General features: G+C 43.5%; 2 protein-coding genes across 5 annotated transcripts in view; one reads left to right on the top strand and one right to left on the bottom strand.

Annotated features, from left to right (window-relative positions):
• Window positions 1–3,978: 3,978 nt before the first annotated feature.
• Window positions 3,979–14,025, top strand: LOC111970917 (E3 ubiquitin-protein ligase MARCHF7). Of its 3 annotated transcripts, none has more exons than XM_070445935.1 (11): window positions 3,979–4,069; window positions 7,168–7,351; window positions 8,561–8,701; window positions 9,489–9,663; window positions 9,996–10,181; window positions 10,335–11,505; window positions 11,736–11,905; window positions 12,005–12,108; window positions 12,373–12,474; window positions 12,685–12,733; window positions 13,219–14,025. In XM_070445935.1, exons 2-11 carry the CDS (start codon window positions 7,178–7,180, stop codon window positions 13,311–13,313), a joined length of 2,367 nt encoding a protein of 788 aa, XP_070302036.1. In that variant the 5' UTR covers window positions 3,979–4,069; window positions 7,168–7,177; the 3' UTR covers window positions 13,314–14,025. The 3 variants fall into 3 exon arrangements, with proteins under 3 accessions (XP_070302036.1, XP_070302038.1, XP_070302037.1); XM_070445937.1 differs by having other exon boundaries at window positions 10,077–10,181; XM_070445936.1 differs by lacking the exon at window positions 3,979–4,069 and adding an exon at window positions 4,083–4,741.
• Window positions 14,026–15,278: 1,253 nt separating this feature from the next.
• LOC111970918 (lymphocyte antigen 75) overlaps window positions 15,279–17,878 on the bottom strand; it is a 49,230-nt gene continuing 46,630 nt past the window's right edge. For both annotated transcript variants that reach the window (XM_070445934.1, XM_023997679.1), the window contains exons 33-35: window positions 17,352–17,468; window positions 16,908–17,099; window positions 15,279–16,660 (exon numbers count right to left, since the gene is read on the bottom strand). In XM_070445934.1, coding sequence (XP_070302035.1) covers window positions 16,488–16,660; window positions 16,908–17,099; window positions 17,352–17,468 — 482 coding nt within the window. In that variant the 3' untranslated portion in view covers window positions 15,279–16,487. The remainder of the gene's footprint in view (window positions 16,661–16,907; window positions 17,100–17,351; window positions 17,469–17,878) is intronic.

Consider the following 17,878-nt stretch of genomic DNA (forward strand, 5'->3'; position numbering starts at 1 on the left):
ATCTATGTAATTCCTTCCAATTAAAAAGTCCCTGAAGTTATAGCAACTTTGAAACAACATGTCCTATTTGGATCGCTTATAACGTTCCATCATCCAGGGCGAATGTTTCGAGTTCAGGTGATCCGGACTTGAGGCATATTCAAACCCTTTGTGATCCCCGACTGAGGTCGTGTGGTGCTCTTCTCTAATAAAGGACCCCTTTGTGGCATATTCATGTGTGTCCCTCCAGGAACAGAGTCAGTGAGAGGAGAGGGCCAAGAGATTCTCAAGACCTGGAGCAGCCGTGGGAAAAAAAGGCTGTGGTGGAGGAAAAGCAGAAATGTCTCAGGGCATTCCTTTGTGATTACACCGCTGGAGAAGTCCAGACATTCTTGGAGCTAGTCTGTGTCTAAGGGCTCTCTAYCACTCMTTGAGACTGATAATATAGCTTGTGTTTCTATAGCGCACCATTCTGTAACGCAGTAACAGTTTGTTGCAGTTTGCACCAAACTAACATCTGATATGTCCGAGAGTCTGGTGAGACATTGGTTGATTGATTACGCAGGATTAGAACTGACAAAGCAACATAAATGTAGCCCTATTCCCTTCTCGTTATCTCTCTTGGTTGAAAAGTAGACATTTGGCCTGCTATTAGACCACTACCCTCTTCGATGAGATAGAAATTGAGAGTGACAGCTCAGTGTCTCTGAAGCAGTGTGGATCAAGTTTCCTCACTGGGCTTCACATTATATTTTTGCCTACATGCCCACAAGCTAAAATGTTCCTATGCTGAAATACTTGCTGATACCCCCAAAGTAAACATGAATGAAAAATGGCTCCAAGGAATGTTATTTTGTTGTTCAAWAAGCGACATCGGCGGAGGAGAGCACATGATGACGTGAATGGAAGAGTAAGGGCTGAGACCAGCCGCAACGGTAGACTAGGGGTGAATCTCAATTATATTRCCTTAGTTCCTTGCGTCCTCTCTCCTTGCCTCCTTCTCAAAACGCATTGGAATAATAAAGATCAGAGGGGAGGAACCTTGTGTGCTTTGAGAAGMAGACGAAGAGGGYGGATGTGAGGAATCAAGGAAATACAATTGAGGCTCACCCCAAAGCCACTCATTTSATCGAGSCTTGCACTTCATCAGGACACTAGGTCATGTGTCCTTTTTTGTCAGCCATTAATCTGAGGCACCACTCTCTCCTTGACCTCAAGCTATTAGCCTTGTGKTGMATTTACACCTGATCTGATCGCCACGCCATCGGCCCGTGGAGTTAGTAATAATGGCACACTCTGTGGATGGGGGTGTATCGGTCGAGCATCTTGTTGACCTTGGCTTCTACATATMCATCTGTTGTAAAGCAATACGGTTAACCGTGTTCACTCCTCCATCCAACACCTGACCTCTGACCTCCAACATTATCCTTCACATACCCTCCAGTTCACAACCCAGCTTGTTTAGCTCATCGTGGTTTACCATCTGTGGGACTTTCTTAAAACAAAAATGTAATGTTGACATTGAGATGTATTTATTTTAAGTGGAAAATAATACAGATCTCAGAATGAGAGAATTATCTGAAATTGTCATAATTAAATGGAATATTCTGAGGCTTTACTCTAATTAACAATTCATTAAATTAATTGCACCATATTGTACAAAAGATGCATAACGTATAAATGCAAATGACTAAAAAAAAAGTACTGTATTGACCTTGTGATTWATTTTTTCCTTGACTTCTTTTCATTAGAAGGTCTACAAGAGCTTTTATGTCAATTATTCAAATAAAGCTCATTAGAGCTGTTGGCAAAGGCATTAATTACCTTGGTGACAAAACAAACATGCCTGTAACATCCAAATAATAGAAGAGCCCAATCTGTTTTACAAGGTGGTTGGATTCAAATGTTAGATGATGCGCCCCCTAGTGTCTATCCCTATGAACAGCTCATGAGTGTATGTGGACAAAGATGGTGCTAGTAATCATAGAAATAGAATCCATAGAACCTCTAACCCGTTTTACGGATTCTATTTCAATGGCTGTGGTAGGCTACTCCATCTACTACATAACTACAGTTTTTTTTTAGGTTGTCAAAACAATTTCTGATTGTCAGCATAAAATAATGGTCTAAACTACAGTACTTTATGAACAATGTGATACCTGCTGTACATCATGAGGGCATTAATCATTAGGCCTACACTTCGTAATATTTAGGGAAAGGGGGATACCTAGTCAGTTGCACAACTGAATGCATTCAACCAAAATGTGTGTTTCAAATTTAACCCAACCCCTCTGAGTCAGAGAGGTGCTGAGGGCTCCCTTAATCAACTTTCACATAACCGGCACCCAGGGAGCAGTTGTTGGGGGTTACTTGCCTTGCTCAAGGGTATAATGMCAGATTTGTCTACCTTGCCGTCTCAGGGATTCAAACCAGCAACCATTCGGTTACTGGCCCAACACACTTAACCACTAGGCTACTGGCCACCCCAATTAAATTAGGGAGGCATGAGATGTAGTAGCAATCGCTGCCTGAATCATCAATGGTAAATTAGCAACTGTCAGAACACTTAGCTCAGTATGTATCCATATAGACTCCTTCATCATAATCGCCATCATCATCATCATCAGTGGCTTCTTTAGACTTGTGAAGTCGAGGAGGATGGATGTAAATTATTTAAAAAATAAAAATCTGCTTTTGGGGACGTTTTTTATTTTTTTTACCAGAACCAGCTGGYTTTGAGACATATATTATGAATTATATATATTACAGTTTGAACCAAAGTAGGTTATTATATCATATACTGTATAATAAAATATAGATATGTATTAGAAGGTTTTTCATCCTCTCTGTTCGAACTAAAGAGGAGGACGGAAAATAGCCATCCTCACATATAAGTTGATTCTGTTGAGACTATTGACCATTGCAAAACTGTTTTGAACAAAAARAACCAGATAGTTGTGTGTTTATACTGAACATAAATATAAACACAACATGCAACAATTTCAAAGATTTTACTGAGTTACAGTTCACATAAGGAAATAAGTAAATTGAAATAAATTCATTAGGCCCTAATCTATGGATTTCACATGACTGGTAATACAGATATGCATCCGTTGGTCACAGGTACCTTAAAAAAGGTAGGGGCGTGGATCAGAAAACCAGTCRGTATCTGGTGTAGCCACCATTTGTCTCATGCAGCACGACACATCTCCTTTGCATAGAGTTGTTGATTATGGCCTGTGGAATGTTGTCCCACTGCACTTCAATGGCTATGCGAAGTTGCTGGATATTGGCAGGAACTGGAACACGCTGTTGAACACGTCAATCCAGAGCATCCCAAACATGCTCATTGGGTGACATGTCTGGTGAGTATTCAGGTCATGGAAGAACTGGGACATTTTCAGCTTCCAAGAATCCTTGTGACATGGGGTCGTCCATTATCATGCTGAAACATGAGGTGATATCAGTGGATGAATGGCACGACATGATCTCATCACAGTATCTCTGTGCATTCAAATTGCCATTGATAAAATGCAATTGTGTTCATTGTCCTTAGCTTATGCCTGCCCATACCATAACCCCACCATGGGGCACTCTGTTCACAATGTTGACATCAGCAAAACGGTCAGGTGAATGAATTATCTTGGCAAAGTCGAAATGCTCAATAACAGGGATGTAAACAAATTTGTGCACAACATTTTAGAGAAATAAGCTTTTTGTGGTATGGAACATTTTTGTGGTCTTTTATTTCAGTTCATGAAACATGGGACCAACACTTTACATGTTGCGTTTATATTTGTGTTCAGTGTATTATCACAATCATACTTTCAATCTTAACTCACCAACATCATCATCAATTCATTACCATCACAATCATACTGTACTTTCAATCATAATTCTCAACCGTCAATTAAAGGAGGGGCGGGAACAAGTACAGTCTTTCATATTCTATTGGCTGGAGTACATTGTCCATCACCATCCCGAGTTGTACGTACTTCTCTGGGTGTCTGATTGCATTGTAAATCACATGACCTCTATATCAACACACAGACACCGTCATCATCGAATGCAGCTAAGCTTGGAAGCAAAGGTGAGTGTGCTGCTTTTGCACGAAGTTAGCACCTTATCCGTGATGTTTCTAGCTGTAGCCAGCGACATTGTTTTACATTTCAATTTGGCAACGGATYAAGGGATTCCTTTGATATAAGAAARTGATTAGCTAACTTCCTAACGTTATGTCAGGACGGATGATCAACAACAGCAGCAGCATAACAAAAGGCCTACCGTTTGCTATCTAACGTTAACCACCTAAACCACCGCATTCACTTTCTTTTGTGTCTCGATGTCTTGACCGTAAATGCCCTATTTGTGGATATGACTGACATGTCCTCAATCGAGTCGTTTCTATTCTAGAAGTTGCGAGTGGTTTCTAGTTCTAGGATGGTAGTTAGCAACTGTAGCCCTAGCATGCTTTGTGGTCGTGGGCTACCGTTAACTAGCTATTTAGCCAAGTAGTTAACGTTTGCTAGCAAGCGGTTTTTCTTCATCCATTTTGAACTTCGAAGCCGTGCCAACAACACGTTTGGGTGGCTATCTTGACTAGCTAGCCCCAGACAGTGTGGCTTTGATATCATGCATGTTTCATGCTTACATGGCCATGAGTATTGCTAACGGTAGGTAGCTAGCTGACAAGCTCATTCGACATCTGGTCAGCAAAAGGAAACGTGAACTCTTTCTTGGAAACTGCCAGACATTTTGAAAGGTCGGTTCGGTCATTTGGGTAGCATTTTAGTTACAGTAGTCAGCTACCTAACGTTAGCCATGAAGCTATTGTTGGCTAGCTTGCAATTCATGACTGAGATGCTAAGGTGTCACTGGTTTCCTCAACTGTTGCATTAATAAGACATGTCTTGTTCTGTCAATCTATGCAAAGGTACCTAACTATAGTTTATTGCAGCAAATCTGGTAGATGGAGAAGGAAAAATAACTGGCCTAYACTGGTAGAGAAACAGCCAATGCATCCATGGCCTTGTCTGAATCAGGAAGAGCAGCCAAACCATATTCTCAAAACAAAATGTGTTTTTGAAAAAAACTGAACTTCTGTGGCCGAATTTTAAAATTCACTCTTCCAGTTTTGCAGAGCTTGACTGAACGTGTTACTATTGTGCAAATAAATATTATTAGTTCACTCGGCATTCCTGATGGTTAAGTTTAGCACCACACATGCCTCATGAGTGTGATTGAGAGAAGCCACAATCGCACTGGGCTAAATTASGAACATAAATATAATTGATTAAAATAGTATTTCTAAGCCACAACTGTAGGCTACCAAAGGTGATAGCCTAGGTGCAATAAACACAGACATTTGTGAAGTTTACTGTTAGGTTCCTTTCTCAAACAGCTGAGTAGGGGGTTGGGCTTTGTAAGGAGATGGACAGGTTTCTTCTCTCTGGTTCTCCTCCATATGGGTGCTGTGATCCATGTAAACCAGAGGAATGCACCTTTTTAATAAATTACCCTGCAGTGACTCTTGTGTGATGCAAGGCCTGACCTGGCCTGCACAGCCCCCCTGCTGCTCTCTCATTCCTCAGGAAATGTCACCATCAAATGGCTGTGACAATGTGTGCCAAATGGCACCCTAATGCCTATGTAGTGCACTGACTAGGGTGCCATTTGGGATGCAAAAAGAGTGATTGTGATCCAAGGACAGGTGTGGGGGTTAGGTGCCAAGAAGCTGCTGCTTCTGAACAGTTTGACTGTCTGTCTTGTACACTGTCACCCTTCTGCTGCCTCAGCGAACAGCCACCCCCTTCTCCTGACTGTTGGGTTCTTATCAGATTGGGAGATTCCCTGACTCTTCAGTCTGGCCTTTACGATTGCAGTTACAAAACGCAGCTAGGTCTATCTCGTCTTATCTTGTTGTCGTTAAATCACGTTTACCTAAGGGTTGGGTGGAACCGGCACCGAAGGTTTTAGCAATAAGTAGGGTTGGGTCAGGACATTGGACTCCTATTGAGTTATGTATATTGATTGAGCACTGATATGGAGTACTGGAGACCAATGGTTCCCACTTTATGTATTTTTATTTTAAGTAACTCAGTAAGGTTTTCAACTTACTCTTAAAGGTTGTAATAGTAGAATGCACAAGGTGCAATTTCGAAATTGGGTATTGCATAATCAGTTTTCCTCTTGTCATTGCATACACTTAATATGTTGTGAAATCTGTATTGTGATGTTTTAAAAAATGAATAGCTGCTGCCTCCCGAGTGGCGCAGTGGTCTAAGACAGTGCTAGAGGTGTCACTACAGACCCGGGTTTGATCCCGGGTTGTATCACAACCGGCTGTGCCCGGGAGTCCCGTAGGGCGGCGCACAATTAGCCCAGCGTCGTCCGGGTTGGCTCATCGCGCTCTAGCGCCGCCTCGTGGCGGGCTGGGCGCCTGCAGGCTGACCTCGGTTGTCAGGTGAACAGTGTTTCCTCCGACACATTGGTGCGGCTGGCTTCCGGGTTAAGCAGTTGGGTGTTAAGAAGTGCGGTTTGGTGGGGCATGTTTCCGAGGACGCATGACTCGACCTTCGCCTCCTCCCGAGCCCGTTGGAGTTGCAGCGATGAGACGAGAGAAATTGGGGAGGGGAAAGAAAGTCTAACTGCCTTAATTTTGCTTGGCTCCAGGAAGAGTAGCTGCTGCCTTGGCAGCTGATGGYGATCCATAATAAATACAAATACCATAGAGCTATTTTATAGTTTGTCAGAAATGTGCAGATCAACTAGCCCATGTCAACTCTTTAAAAAAAAAAAAAAATTATAGATTTTTTTTTTTTTGCTAGATTGTAATGTTTGTCACTCAAATATCACATGAAGACAAGGCAACGTGTGGAATTGCAAGAAAATGAGCTTAAACTGAAATGTTCTAGCTGCCAACAAGGGATGTGAACAGTTGGTGTCATGACCAGTGCTTGTGCCCATAGAAATAGATGTGGTGCGCGCATGGGGGACACGAGATGTTCAGTGCTGGAAGGGGGGGTTGAGTGGAAAAGGTTTGGGAACCCCTGCTGTAGCTTACATCAGTCTAGTGCTTGTGTACTAGATAACACTGGACTATGTCTAAGCCTACTGTACTCCACTTCTTTGTACAATGTTTGATTAAGCATTTTCTTACATCTTGGCTTTTCTAATGTCTTTCCACAGCCAGTCAGTGATGGATTCCAAGCCTCGTCGGCTGCCCTTTACGGTGTCCAGCACCACGTCGTCTTATTCTTCATCCTCTTCCCCCTCCTCCCTGGGATCCAGCAGGCTCTATGGAAGATCCAGTGTCCTGAACAGTGATCGATTCACCAGGGCCACGCCCCTTAAACCTGACCTCGACCACCAGGTACTGAACTGAACACCGTATGAGAGGGAGAAAGTGGCTAGTTACATACATTTGCTGACCCTAAATGTCATTTCGTGTTCCAAAAATGTTGCCGGTTAATAATAAGAACACTTCAAATATGTTTATAAAGGAAGGATAAGACTAGCCATTTGGGACAAGTTTAGCCTGTTTTCATGAAAACCAATGTTCTCTTTAAACTAAATGCAGTCGTGTGGGTCATTATTTTCTCCCCCCAAGAATCAGGCTTTCTTTGCTGCCATCTAACTGTCTAAGGGACTGTCTTGCTCTGCTTCTTGGTTCCAGTCCTCTTCTCTATTTGGTTAGCTAGCCATGTTCAGAAGCAGAGAAGGTATCTGTGTACTTTAGCTGGGGCTTTTTATAGGCCAGCCTAGATTCCTGCCCGTGTGTTTTTCAGCCCGCCTGTCCTGTCAGGGACTGTGCCATTAGATAAAGTTACTACTGGGCTGTCTGTCTATTTGACTACTCTTCCAGAAGAGTCCTTGGCCCAGCTCAAATGCACAATAAACAAGTGCCTTAATTGACACATTTGCAAACATCTTTAAGTAGAATTACAGAAGGCTGTTAACATTTTGGAGTACTTTGTGAAATATTATGCCATTATAATTATCTAGCTAGCATGCAAGAATGTAGGAATAATTGGTACAAGGAGATTTATACAAATGCTTTGCAGTGTTTCTCCTATATTCATTTAGCAGTGTTAGCCTCCGCTGCTAAATCGTTGCKGCAACTCCAAAAAATAGGGGCACCCATTGATTTTGAGTCGCTCTGCTAGTTTAAGGACACGGCAGAAGCCATGGCAAAATGTGTAGAATTGCAGGAAATTAGCTTTAAAAATAAAAAATTTATCTCGGCCCCATGTCAATGTGTAGAATGGTAAGAAAATAACTTTGAGGATATCATTTTTAGTGTGTATATGATTTTTTAATTGTATTTTTTTTACAGCTAAATTGTCTTTGAGAGGGCCTTTACAATTTTCGGTCTTATGCCATTGGCCACGCCCACTACAATGCTAACTTTGCCATCGCTGCTGATGTAAATCCTAGGGGAAACACTGCTTTGATATGGTCTGTTTTCCCACTCTTTTCCTGTTTGTGGTGATCTTGGATTTGTATCATGTCAGCTACCCTACATTTCTCTATGTATTGACTTGCGCTGACCCCCTGTGTTTTCACGCTCCTGGTGTCTCAGAGCTCTCGGTTCCTCAGCTCGACCAGGAACTACAGTAGCTCTGACAGCTGCCACTCCAGCTGGAAATCCCCTCTGACTACCTCCTCTGTCTCCTACGATCGCTCCTGGGCTGAGTCCTCACTGAGCAGCCGCAMCAAACTGGTAAACTCACGATAGAATGGGATCTTGTTCATTAGGGTACTAAGCTAATATATGGAATTGTTTTAACATGGTCATACCGTGAATCATTTAGCTATTTGATTTAGAATTTTAGGACCCCTTTAGCTATCAAAAAAATAAATGATTGGATAAAATATAGAATTTGGCCTATACTATTATAGCCCATAGAAACAAATTGAATAAAACATTTTTATAAATGGCAAAAGACAGTCAAAAAATATTTATCATAAGGATTAAGGTTCTGAAGTGCCTGTCCTATATCTAGGAGATATAAGAGAGCTTGGGAAATTGTTATTTCATTTTTTTACCTTCAGATGAGTCTTGTGGCACTCATGGGGGGCGTAGAGCAAAACTGAGAACACCATCGTTTGAGTCTCCCTTAGTTTGGACGCTACGTTTTGTGAGAAGACCGTTTTTAAAATGTTATTAAATTTTTTTAAACCTTTTTTCGGGATGTGTCTCATGGTCTGACCAACATCGCTGTAGCTCTGTCACCTTCCACCGCAGATGCGGAAGGGCGACATTGGCGGATGCGGTGGATTGAGATGCAGCCAATGCTGTCGCTAACATAAACTGACAGGTTTTGATGGGGATTTGTTTTAAATTGTTACTTAGATTACACTTGTGTCAATAGACTTGAGGATTAAACAGTTTGCCTTTTAGGTTTTGATAGTGATATTACTGATGCACAGTGCCAAGTTTCAAGTTCAAAGTGCCGTTCAAGCCCATTTTGATTCATGTGATGGMATTCTGTGCGTTGTTTTATCAGACTGATTCAGASCGAAGACTGGGGACGTACTCAGGACTTCTCAGCAACACAACTGATGATGGGGATACCAAACGGGCCAAACTGTCCTATACCAACAGAGCTGCATATACAAGAAGCCCCTCCTCCTCTGTGACTGGCTCCTCCTACTCCAGCAGTGTCCTCAGCAGAGACTCTGGTATCTGACCCCTGGTTCAAGAGTTACAAATGTTTTCAGTATCTTTCCTTGAGKCCTTTTTAATGTATGAAAATACCTGGCAAATGTTTTTTTAAGTGAACTTTTCCTTTAAGTATACTGCTGTTAGTTTCCATACACTTGATGAATGCAGGTCTTGTGATAATCATGCATAAAATCATGACCATTGCTTTGAGTGATAATAATGATATTAAATCTTCCGTTATACTTATGACATTGATTAAGCATCTTAATGATTCCTAAATCCTTCGTGGTTTAGCCAACTTATCTTTTCCATCATGCAGCTGAATAACAAACTGGCACCTTGTGTTTAGATTTGTCGTCGTGGAAGTCGTACCGGCCTCTGTCCAGGTCGTCYTCSTCCTCCTCCTCTTCATCCTCCTCTTCCTCCTCAGAGCCCCTGTGGTCCAGAAGGGAGCTGGAGAAGAGGACTGAGGGGAGGAGTCTGTCCAGTGTGGCTGACAGCAGCTATAGAAGCTCTGGACTCGGCTCATCCCTGTGTACGTTCTCACACGCATTTGTTTGCGTTGACTTACAAATCTATTGACACATTTACGCACACATTCAATCATAAAACTGAAACCGCTACATACTCGCACGCAAACATAATACTGACACGCATGCAACCGCTAATGTGGACATGTTTGTTTTAGACCGGCCAGACCGTGTGACCTCCACCTATGCCCAGGGGGCACGGCCCAAGGAGGCCCTCTACTCTTCCTCTAGCAGGGAGAGCAGCTCCCTCAGCCGCCACCTCTCTTCCACCTACCAGCGCTCCCCACTGGCCCGAGACTCCACCACCTCCCGGACCACCGGCCACTCCCTGACCACCTCTACCCTCCGCAACACCAAGGAGCCCCCTGAGAGCCCAGAGCCCACTCTAGGAGTCTCCGTCTCCTCTCGCCCCTCTTGGTACACAACCCCCTCAGCAAGACGGGAGGCCCGGGACTCCAGCCACCCTCCCTCCGCGCCAACCGCCACCCCCAGGACAACCCCAGAGGGTGGCGAGGCATCCGATGGTCGTCGCTCCACCCGCCGCCTCCTCTCCCGCCTCTTCTCTCGGCGCTCCAGCCAGGACTCAAGCGGCTCCAGCTCTGGCTCCGCCTCCCGCTCCTTCGACTCGGCCGAGGACAGCCCTGTCTTTGGAGAAGGCCCCAGCCACGCACCCGTGGCTACCAGTGAGGAGAGCGTCCGACCCGTGAGCGTGGAACCTGTTCCCAGAGGCTCTGACGCGGCCCAGGCCTTTGCCTTCCTGAGGCGTCGCAGACAGGGCCTGTCCCCGGTCCAGGAGGGCCAGACCCAGCGTGCCCCGGAGCCCCAGTCTGGCCTGGAGGCCTGGAGAGGGGGCAGCACTACTGGTGTTGGAAGTAGTAGTAGTACTTCAGGTTCCTCCTGGCTGTCGTCTTCCATCCAGACCCGCTGCACTCCTCTCTTCTCCCGCCGTAGAAGAGAAGGACGGGACGAAAGCGCTCGCCTGGCGTCTGGCGTRGACGAAGATTACCGTGGTACCCAGTTCCCCCTCAGGAGGAGAGACACCCCCGAGGCCAAGGCTGACGAAGATGAGGATGATGAGGAAGACGAAGAGGAAGTTGCGGCGGCAGCCTCTGGGGCGATGGGTGCTAGCGCCGCCCTACAGGAGGAGTTGAGAGACATGGCGGGGAGTAGTCAGCGTTTGGCGAGGTTCATGAGCAACCCGCTGTTCCGCGTCCACGACAACGTCATGATCGCCGTGGACATGACAGGTGCCGCCAGGAGCCAACCGGAGGGCCAGGAGAAGCCCACCTCCTCCAGAGACCCTGAGAGACTGAGGAAGATCCAGGAGAGGTGGGGATGCTGACTGGGGAGTGGGCTGAACCTGCATGCTTATTGTGTCCCACCCCCTGTTGTACATAGCACTGTCCATGTGTTGTCCATCGTCTTTATTGTGGCCACGCTCGTCTTGTCATTCAAATGCCTCTTTTGGATGGACCACCGCTTTAATTATTTTACTCAGTAATTTTTCTCTGATTTGAAAGGTTTATTTACAGTTATCAACCATTCTCTCTCCCCTGTAGCCTGCTGTTGGAGGACTCTGACGAGGAGGAAGGGGACCTGTGTCGTATTTGCCAAATGGGTGAGGAGTCTCCCTCCAACCCTCTGATCGAGCCCTGCCGCTGCACAGGCAGTCTGCAGTATGTTCACCAGGACTGRATCAAGAAGTGGCTGCGTTCCAAAATCAGCTCTGGTAAGATTTATTTTCCTCTCTGACCTCAACAAATGATTTCTTCCCCTCGGTGTATTATGCATTTATCGTACGTTCTTGCCGTCTTTCACTCTTGTCCAGGCACTAATCTGGATGCCATCACCACGTGTGAGCTGTGCAAAGAAAAGCTGCACCTGAACATTGAGAACTTTGACATCAACGAGCTACACAGGACACATGAGAAGGTGAGGGGACGTTCAGTTAACCCCAGACAGTCATCTCCTAGTCAGCCATTATCTAACTGTTAGACTGTGAATGGGGGAAACGTTCCGRAGAAAATCACTCCTGTGCTGCTCTTTCAACTGTAGAATACCAGAATGGGACACTAAAAACAACTGTTCCGTAAAACTTTAAGGTTTAACCTCCTAGGACCCAGTRTTAACTTGAGCTTAACGCATATCTGCAGTTTTAAGTGATCGCTTCCTTACTTTCTTTCCCTTTCCGTCCAGTCTGAGTATGAGTTCATCAGTTGTGGCCTTTACCTGGTGGTGTTGCTTCACCTGTGTGAGCAGAGGTTCTCTGATGTGCTGGGAGCTGCCAACGACGCCGGGGTAAGAGCCTGCAGTCGACACCATGCAAAACAAATTGTAAACCTCATTCATTTACACTGGGCGCAGAGAAGTCATTTTGAATGTTAAGCCCCAGGTTCTTCTTTGGCCGCATAATTCACTTACTATTGTATTGGGGGGGAAYTACTTAATTCAAATGTAGTAGGATTCAGTGTTTAAAAGAAACAAATATTTTCCCCCTCTTTCGCTCAGTTTTTCAACCTGGCAAGAACCCTTCACGAACACATGGACAATCTTGAAAGTACGTTCTTGAATAATTTCTCCCCAATGCTGTGTACACGTTTTGGTAACTTGATATGAGGCTGTTAGTCAAACTACCCCCCCCCCCACCACCACCACCACTGTTACTGAATTGATGGGTAAGTATTTGATTATATTGACGTTCTCTGATGTTAAAGGCCCATACGTGTGAAAGTACAAATGCATTTCCACACGTAGCATGATGAGCTCTGCACATATTTTTGTTGCCCGGCAACACTTCTGTGAATAATTACCCTTCAGTTAGCTATGCACAAGGTCCTCTCAGTAGAGGTTATTAGATGGTTTGATATCATGTTGTGCACTGCAGTATTCATCACTGACAATTAAATGGTCTTACTATTTTACCTTTGAACACGTTCTAAACTAAAAGATACTTTTTGCAGCTGTTTATTCAAAATAAATAATGTAATAGACTGCTAATAAACTAGTGTCCGAATTGACTGATCATTTTTGCCTCCGCTGCAGGCTCTTATGGGGAATCGGACGAAGAGGTGGTTGATACCCGGCCGTCAATCGATTTCTGTGACCTCGATGAAGACCTGGAAGAGGAGTACAATTGACCGAAAGAAAGAGCGAAGGGGATAAGGAAAAATAGATGGGGGGGGGGGGGGCAAGCAGAGGAATTGGAGTCACCTGCCAGTAGCAACCCATTCTGTTGCTCTGTTTCATCTCATGTGATTTTACTGAGTGCAATGGCTTGTGAGATTTTTTTTTTAAGCCAACGCCAAGTAGATGGGAAGTCACTCCTGACYTAGAGGTAACGATGTCATAAATATGCAGACTGTCTTTATACCCCCCCCCCCTTTGTTAATTTCATCTTCCTTTAGGTCTCCAGATTTGAGTGCGCTTTATTCTGTTAAAATTCAAGATGTCTTTTTGAACTGTTATACCACGAGTGCTTTAAATGTTTACTGATCTACAAAAGCAGATCCGGCCACCGTGGTGAGATATTGTGTAAAAAAAGAAAAAAAAGAAAAAAGATCCTGAACATGACACTGGTTCATTAGTTTAGCAGGTTGGGAGAAAGGAAAGGGCTGTTTAGGGAAGAATATATCAAGTGGCAAATGATTCCCTTTACTGTTTCTTTTCCTTTTTGAAGTAAAAAAAAAAAAAAAAGATGTTAAAGAAAGTGACAACTTTACTTTTTACAGCTGAATAATTGACAGTTTGTTCTGGTTTTGTCCATTTTCAATGTCTGCGGTATGAAAATGCTATTTTGCTTGACCCTAAAACTTGTTTTCATTTAATTATTGCAATAAAGTTTTGAYTGTACATGTGTTTGCAGGCAACATTTCATTCAACAAAACTGAACAAGGACAATGAAGTTAATATAGGAAGTAGGGTTAGAAATCTGTTAATGTGTAAGCAATTTCAACAACTGTTGCTCAAAAACCTTTATGGCAGGAAGATTCTCAATTGAGGTAAACYCTCTTCTCTGTGACCCGGTAAGTGGTCGCCATATGTAGAAGTGGCAATTRGTTAATAGGTGAATGGAGGAATTTGCTCCTCAYTAGCCTCCTCTAGACGAGGATACTTGGGTGTATCCTACTGAGAAGAGTTTTGTAATCTGCCTCACCCCCTTCAGAATTTTGTATATTTTTTAAGGCTAAAAGCATGCACACGTTTAAACGGTACACTAGTCATCTTTATAAAAATGTCTGGCACAACTAGCTACATTTGTTTTTACCACTTTATACATTTTGGGATTCCTCCTGTAAATGTAATTTGCATGTGCTAGTGGCGTTGTCTCATTTCATTAAAGTGCATTTGTTTCCTGGACCAGGTAGTTGAGCAAAATCAATTGACAATCTCCCATAAACTTTTTTTGTGAAGTGTTATTGACAAGATTTGAACCTGTGACCTGGTCCCTTTCCCAGTGCCTTGTGGATGGCACAATCTGCGTTAACAGGTTTGAAGCTGTTCAATCAAAGTTAGGTTAGAAGATTAGACATGTCATTCGTTTATAATGTTCGGTATGGTTGGAAACAAGTAACTTTGCAGGTCGCAACCTGTATGTAATGCCCTACCAACCGTAAGCCTTTTYTTTTTTCTACACGCATCTGTATAATCTGCCCACTGAGCTTTCATCCAACCAATCACATTAGTTCAGTTTTAAATCAGAGCTTCCCTCATCACAAGGTCGTGTTCCTCTGCTCAGATGTTGTGGACGAATACCAGATCTTCCATGCCTGGATAGGGTTTTCACGTATCGGCTAACCACATGTTCTAGCAGTCTGGTGCCCGGCTACACAGTTGATGTGGCACGGAACGATTGGTTGACGCATGCAATGTCTGAGCAGGGGAACGCAACCCTTGATTGATTCAAGGATTCAATCCCAAGTTGTAGAGCAGTTCTGTAGCGCCTTGAATTAGGGAAGCTCCTCTGCAGAATTACAGAGCTTAATTATTCCTTTCTCGATTCCTTGTGTCCTCTGTCCTTGCCTCCAAACAAAGTTCATACGAGTTATTGTGGTAGGTKAGTGATACCCACGTCCTCAACAACAAAAATGACAGGACCCAGCCCCTAAAGACAAACCTATTTTATTGGAAGACCATTTCTATTTCCATATTTGACCAGAGGAGTGGATGGTCTGCTTGGGACAAATGTAGATATGAAGATACTCTTGAACATTTTCGGAATGGTAATCCTAGTTAACAAGCATTGTTGCAAGGCAGAGCCAAATAAAGTCCAGAGGAATGTCCAGGTTATCYACATAGACAAGATTCAAAAAACATCTTTGGATTAGATTCTCAATAAAAAAAATAAAAAAAAGACAATTGAAATATTTACAAAGCATTTACAGCAGCTGTGTGTGCAGTTTGAGGCCTCAGCAAGCAGCGACCTTTGAAAACATTAACCCCAAATTAACACCCCTAAAACTTCAACTCCCAAACAAGACAACTATTGTGCTTGAACGTGGCAGAAACAACTGCTAAGGCATTATTCACGATAAAACGTTTCAATTTAAAGTGCAAATGTTCTCAGTAGTTTGAGTGCATAGGAGAGGAAGGTTATAGTCATAATGACAAAGAGAATGCACCTAAGGCATTTACAGTTGGGATGAATTGCATGTCGTTGAAATGGCCAAATGGCAAATGGGAATGTATGCCATTATCCAAATTGTCTAAGGAAGTGTGTGTTGGACTGCATTAGCTAGAGTACCAGTATTAGACCTTAAATAATTTCAAAAATGATGAAAATATGTCACGCTAATAAAGATTATAGTTCTGTTAATGAAAGTGCCATGATGCAGTTGTTCCTTCYTCGATGACCATCAGTGAAAAGTACGTCTTCCTCCATTACAAAATAATCACAAAGAGTGAACACAGAAAAACATCAGTGCTTACGAGAAGGAAAAATACCCTGACAACAAGCATCACGTTTCCAGTGACTTTTCTGTCAACCCAAAGTCCATCAACACTGCAGCAACTGCTCAATGTGGCAGCTCTTTCTCTAAAATAATCAGTGTAAAGTTCATTAAAACATTAGGTTAAAAAAATAATTWAAAAAATGCTAGTTTGGGGATTTTCAAAATCCTTTTGCCAATATTTACAATGTCACAGAAAATGCTAAAAAAAAAGCCTGCTTGGGAATTTATACAAATAAATAAAGTTGTCTTTTAAAATAAAAAGGCAGCCAGGTTTCAGTTTGCTGCAMAATAATATTTCCATACTGAATAATGTAGGCAAATAACTGCTTCTTTAAGCTGCATAGATAGAAGCCAAGACAAGTCTCACTCTGCATCRATAATACTAGTGCTGTCAGCATCATCAATGGTTCTCCTGTAGCGCACGGTGGAGTTGAATCTGGCCTTGCTCTTCTTATAAACGACGAAGCCGATGGCCGCCAGGAGGGCGGTGAGGACGACCAGGAAGAAGACCAGAGCCACCGGGACGTTACCTGACCCTGGAGGCAACACAGCCAGTCAGAAACACATCTCTAAACTGGCCAAGAAAAGTCCCTGTTTCAAGCACATCAATGTTTACAAATATATAATCGCCATAGCGAAGCCGGGGAAATCTATGAGCCATATACAATCAACTCTTGTTACATGCAATAGCTTGGAGCGGTCARCAGAGCATGCTGCTATCCACATAGTAAAAAGAAGTATGTATGAGTTGGGACTGGTGAACCATTGCACTTTGGTACTCACGTGCGGGTACTTTGCAGACGATGCGGCTGTGGCTGTCCTTGCAGCTGACTCTGCTCCAGATGCCTCCGTCTGCAGACACCATGACAGCACAAGAGTTCTGCTGGGTCGCTGTCTTCACCCCACTAGCAGAAKCCTTGGTCTCCCAGTTAGAGAAGGCCAGAGAGGAACCGTCCACCCAGCCCACTGGCTGACCTGGAAGACAGATGAAACAGAAGCATTACTGATTATATGCTAGGTTAAAATAGACGACTTTATTTGAGTATAATGTACTGTATTGGCATGTAGAATTTTTATGTATTTTAAAGTGCCTGACTTTCCAAATGAAGGGCACACAGAACTTCCTAAGATGGAGCATACTGTCCCATATAAATATCATGTCTAATAACATCCGTATACAGTAATAAGTAACAAGCATATCCTTTTGTACTGGTCCGGTCAGTTTACCTTGTTTGTCCAGGTCCATGCCGAGCCACACCCTACTGGTGATGAGAGGGTTGTCTGCCATGTAGCCAGAGACAAAGTCATTCTCCTCTTTGGTCATTATGGTCAGCAGCTGTGCATCTGTCAATCAAAGGCAAAAAGGAGGCATACATGCACTGCACTATAAGTAAGAAACCACTTGATTTGATCATGGTGTACTAATTAAGCAATAAGGCCTGAGGGGGTGTGGTATATGGCCAATATACCACGGKTAAGGGCTGTTCTTAAGCACGACACAACGCAGAGTGCCTGGATGTAGCCCTTAGCCGTGGTATATTAGCCATGTACTACAAACCCCCGAGGTGCCTTATTGCTATTATAAACTYGTTACCAATGTAATTAAAATAAACATTTGGAGGGTGCTTATATTTGTCCTGTTACACACAGGTCTGTAATGGAAATGTGTTGTTTTCTTGCATATCCCAACTCCCCCTGAGACCCGCAGGGAGTAGGGTCATGACCTGGGTCGCCATTGTACAGCACTACTGGAG

Source organism: Salvelinus sp. IW2-2015, linkage group LG12, assembly GCF_002910315.2.
Source record: "Salvelinus sp. IW2-2015 linkage group LG12, ASM291031v2, whole genome shotgun sequence".
Classification (NCBI taxonomy): Eukaryota; Metazoa; Chordata; class Actinopteri; order Salmoniformes; family Salmonidae; genus Salvelinus; species Salvelinus sp. IW2-2015.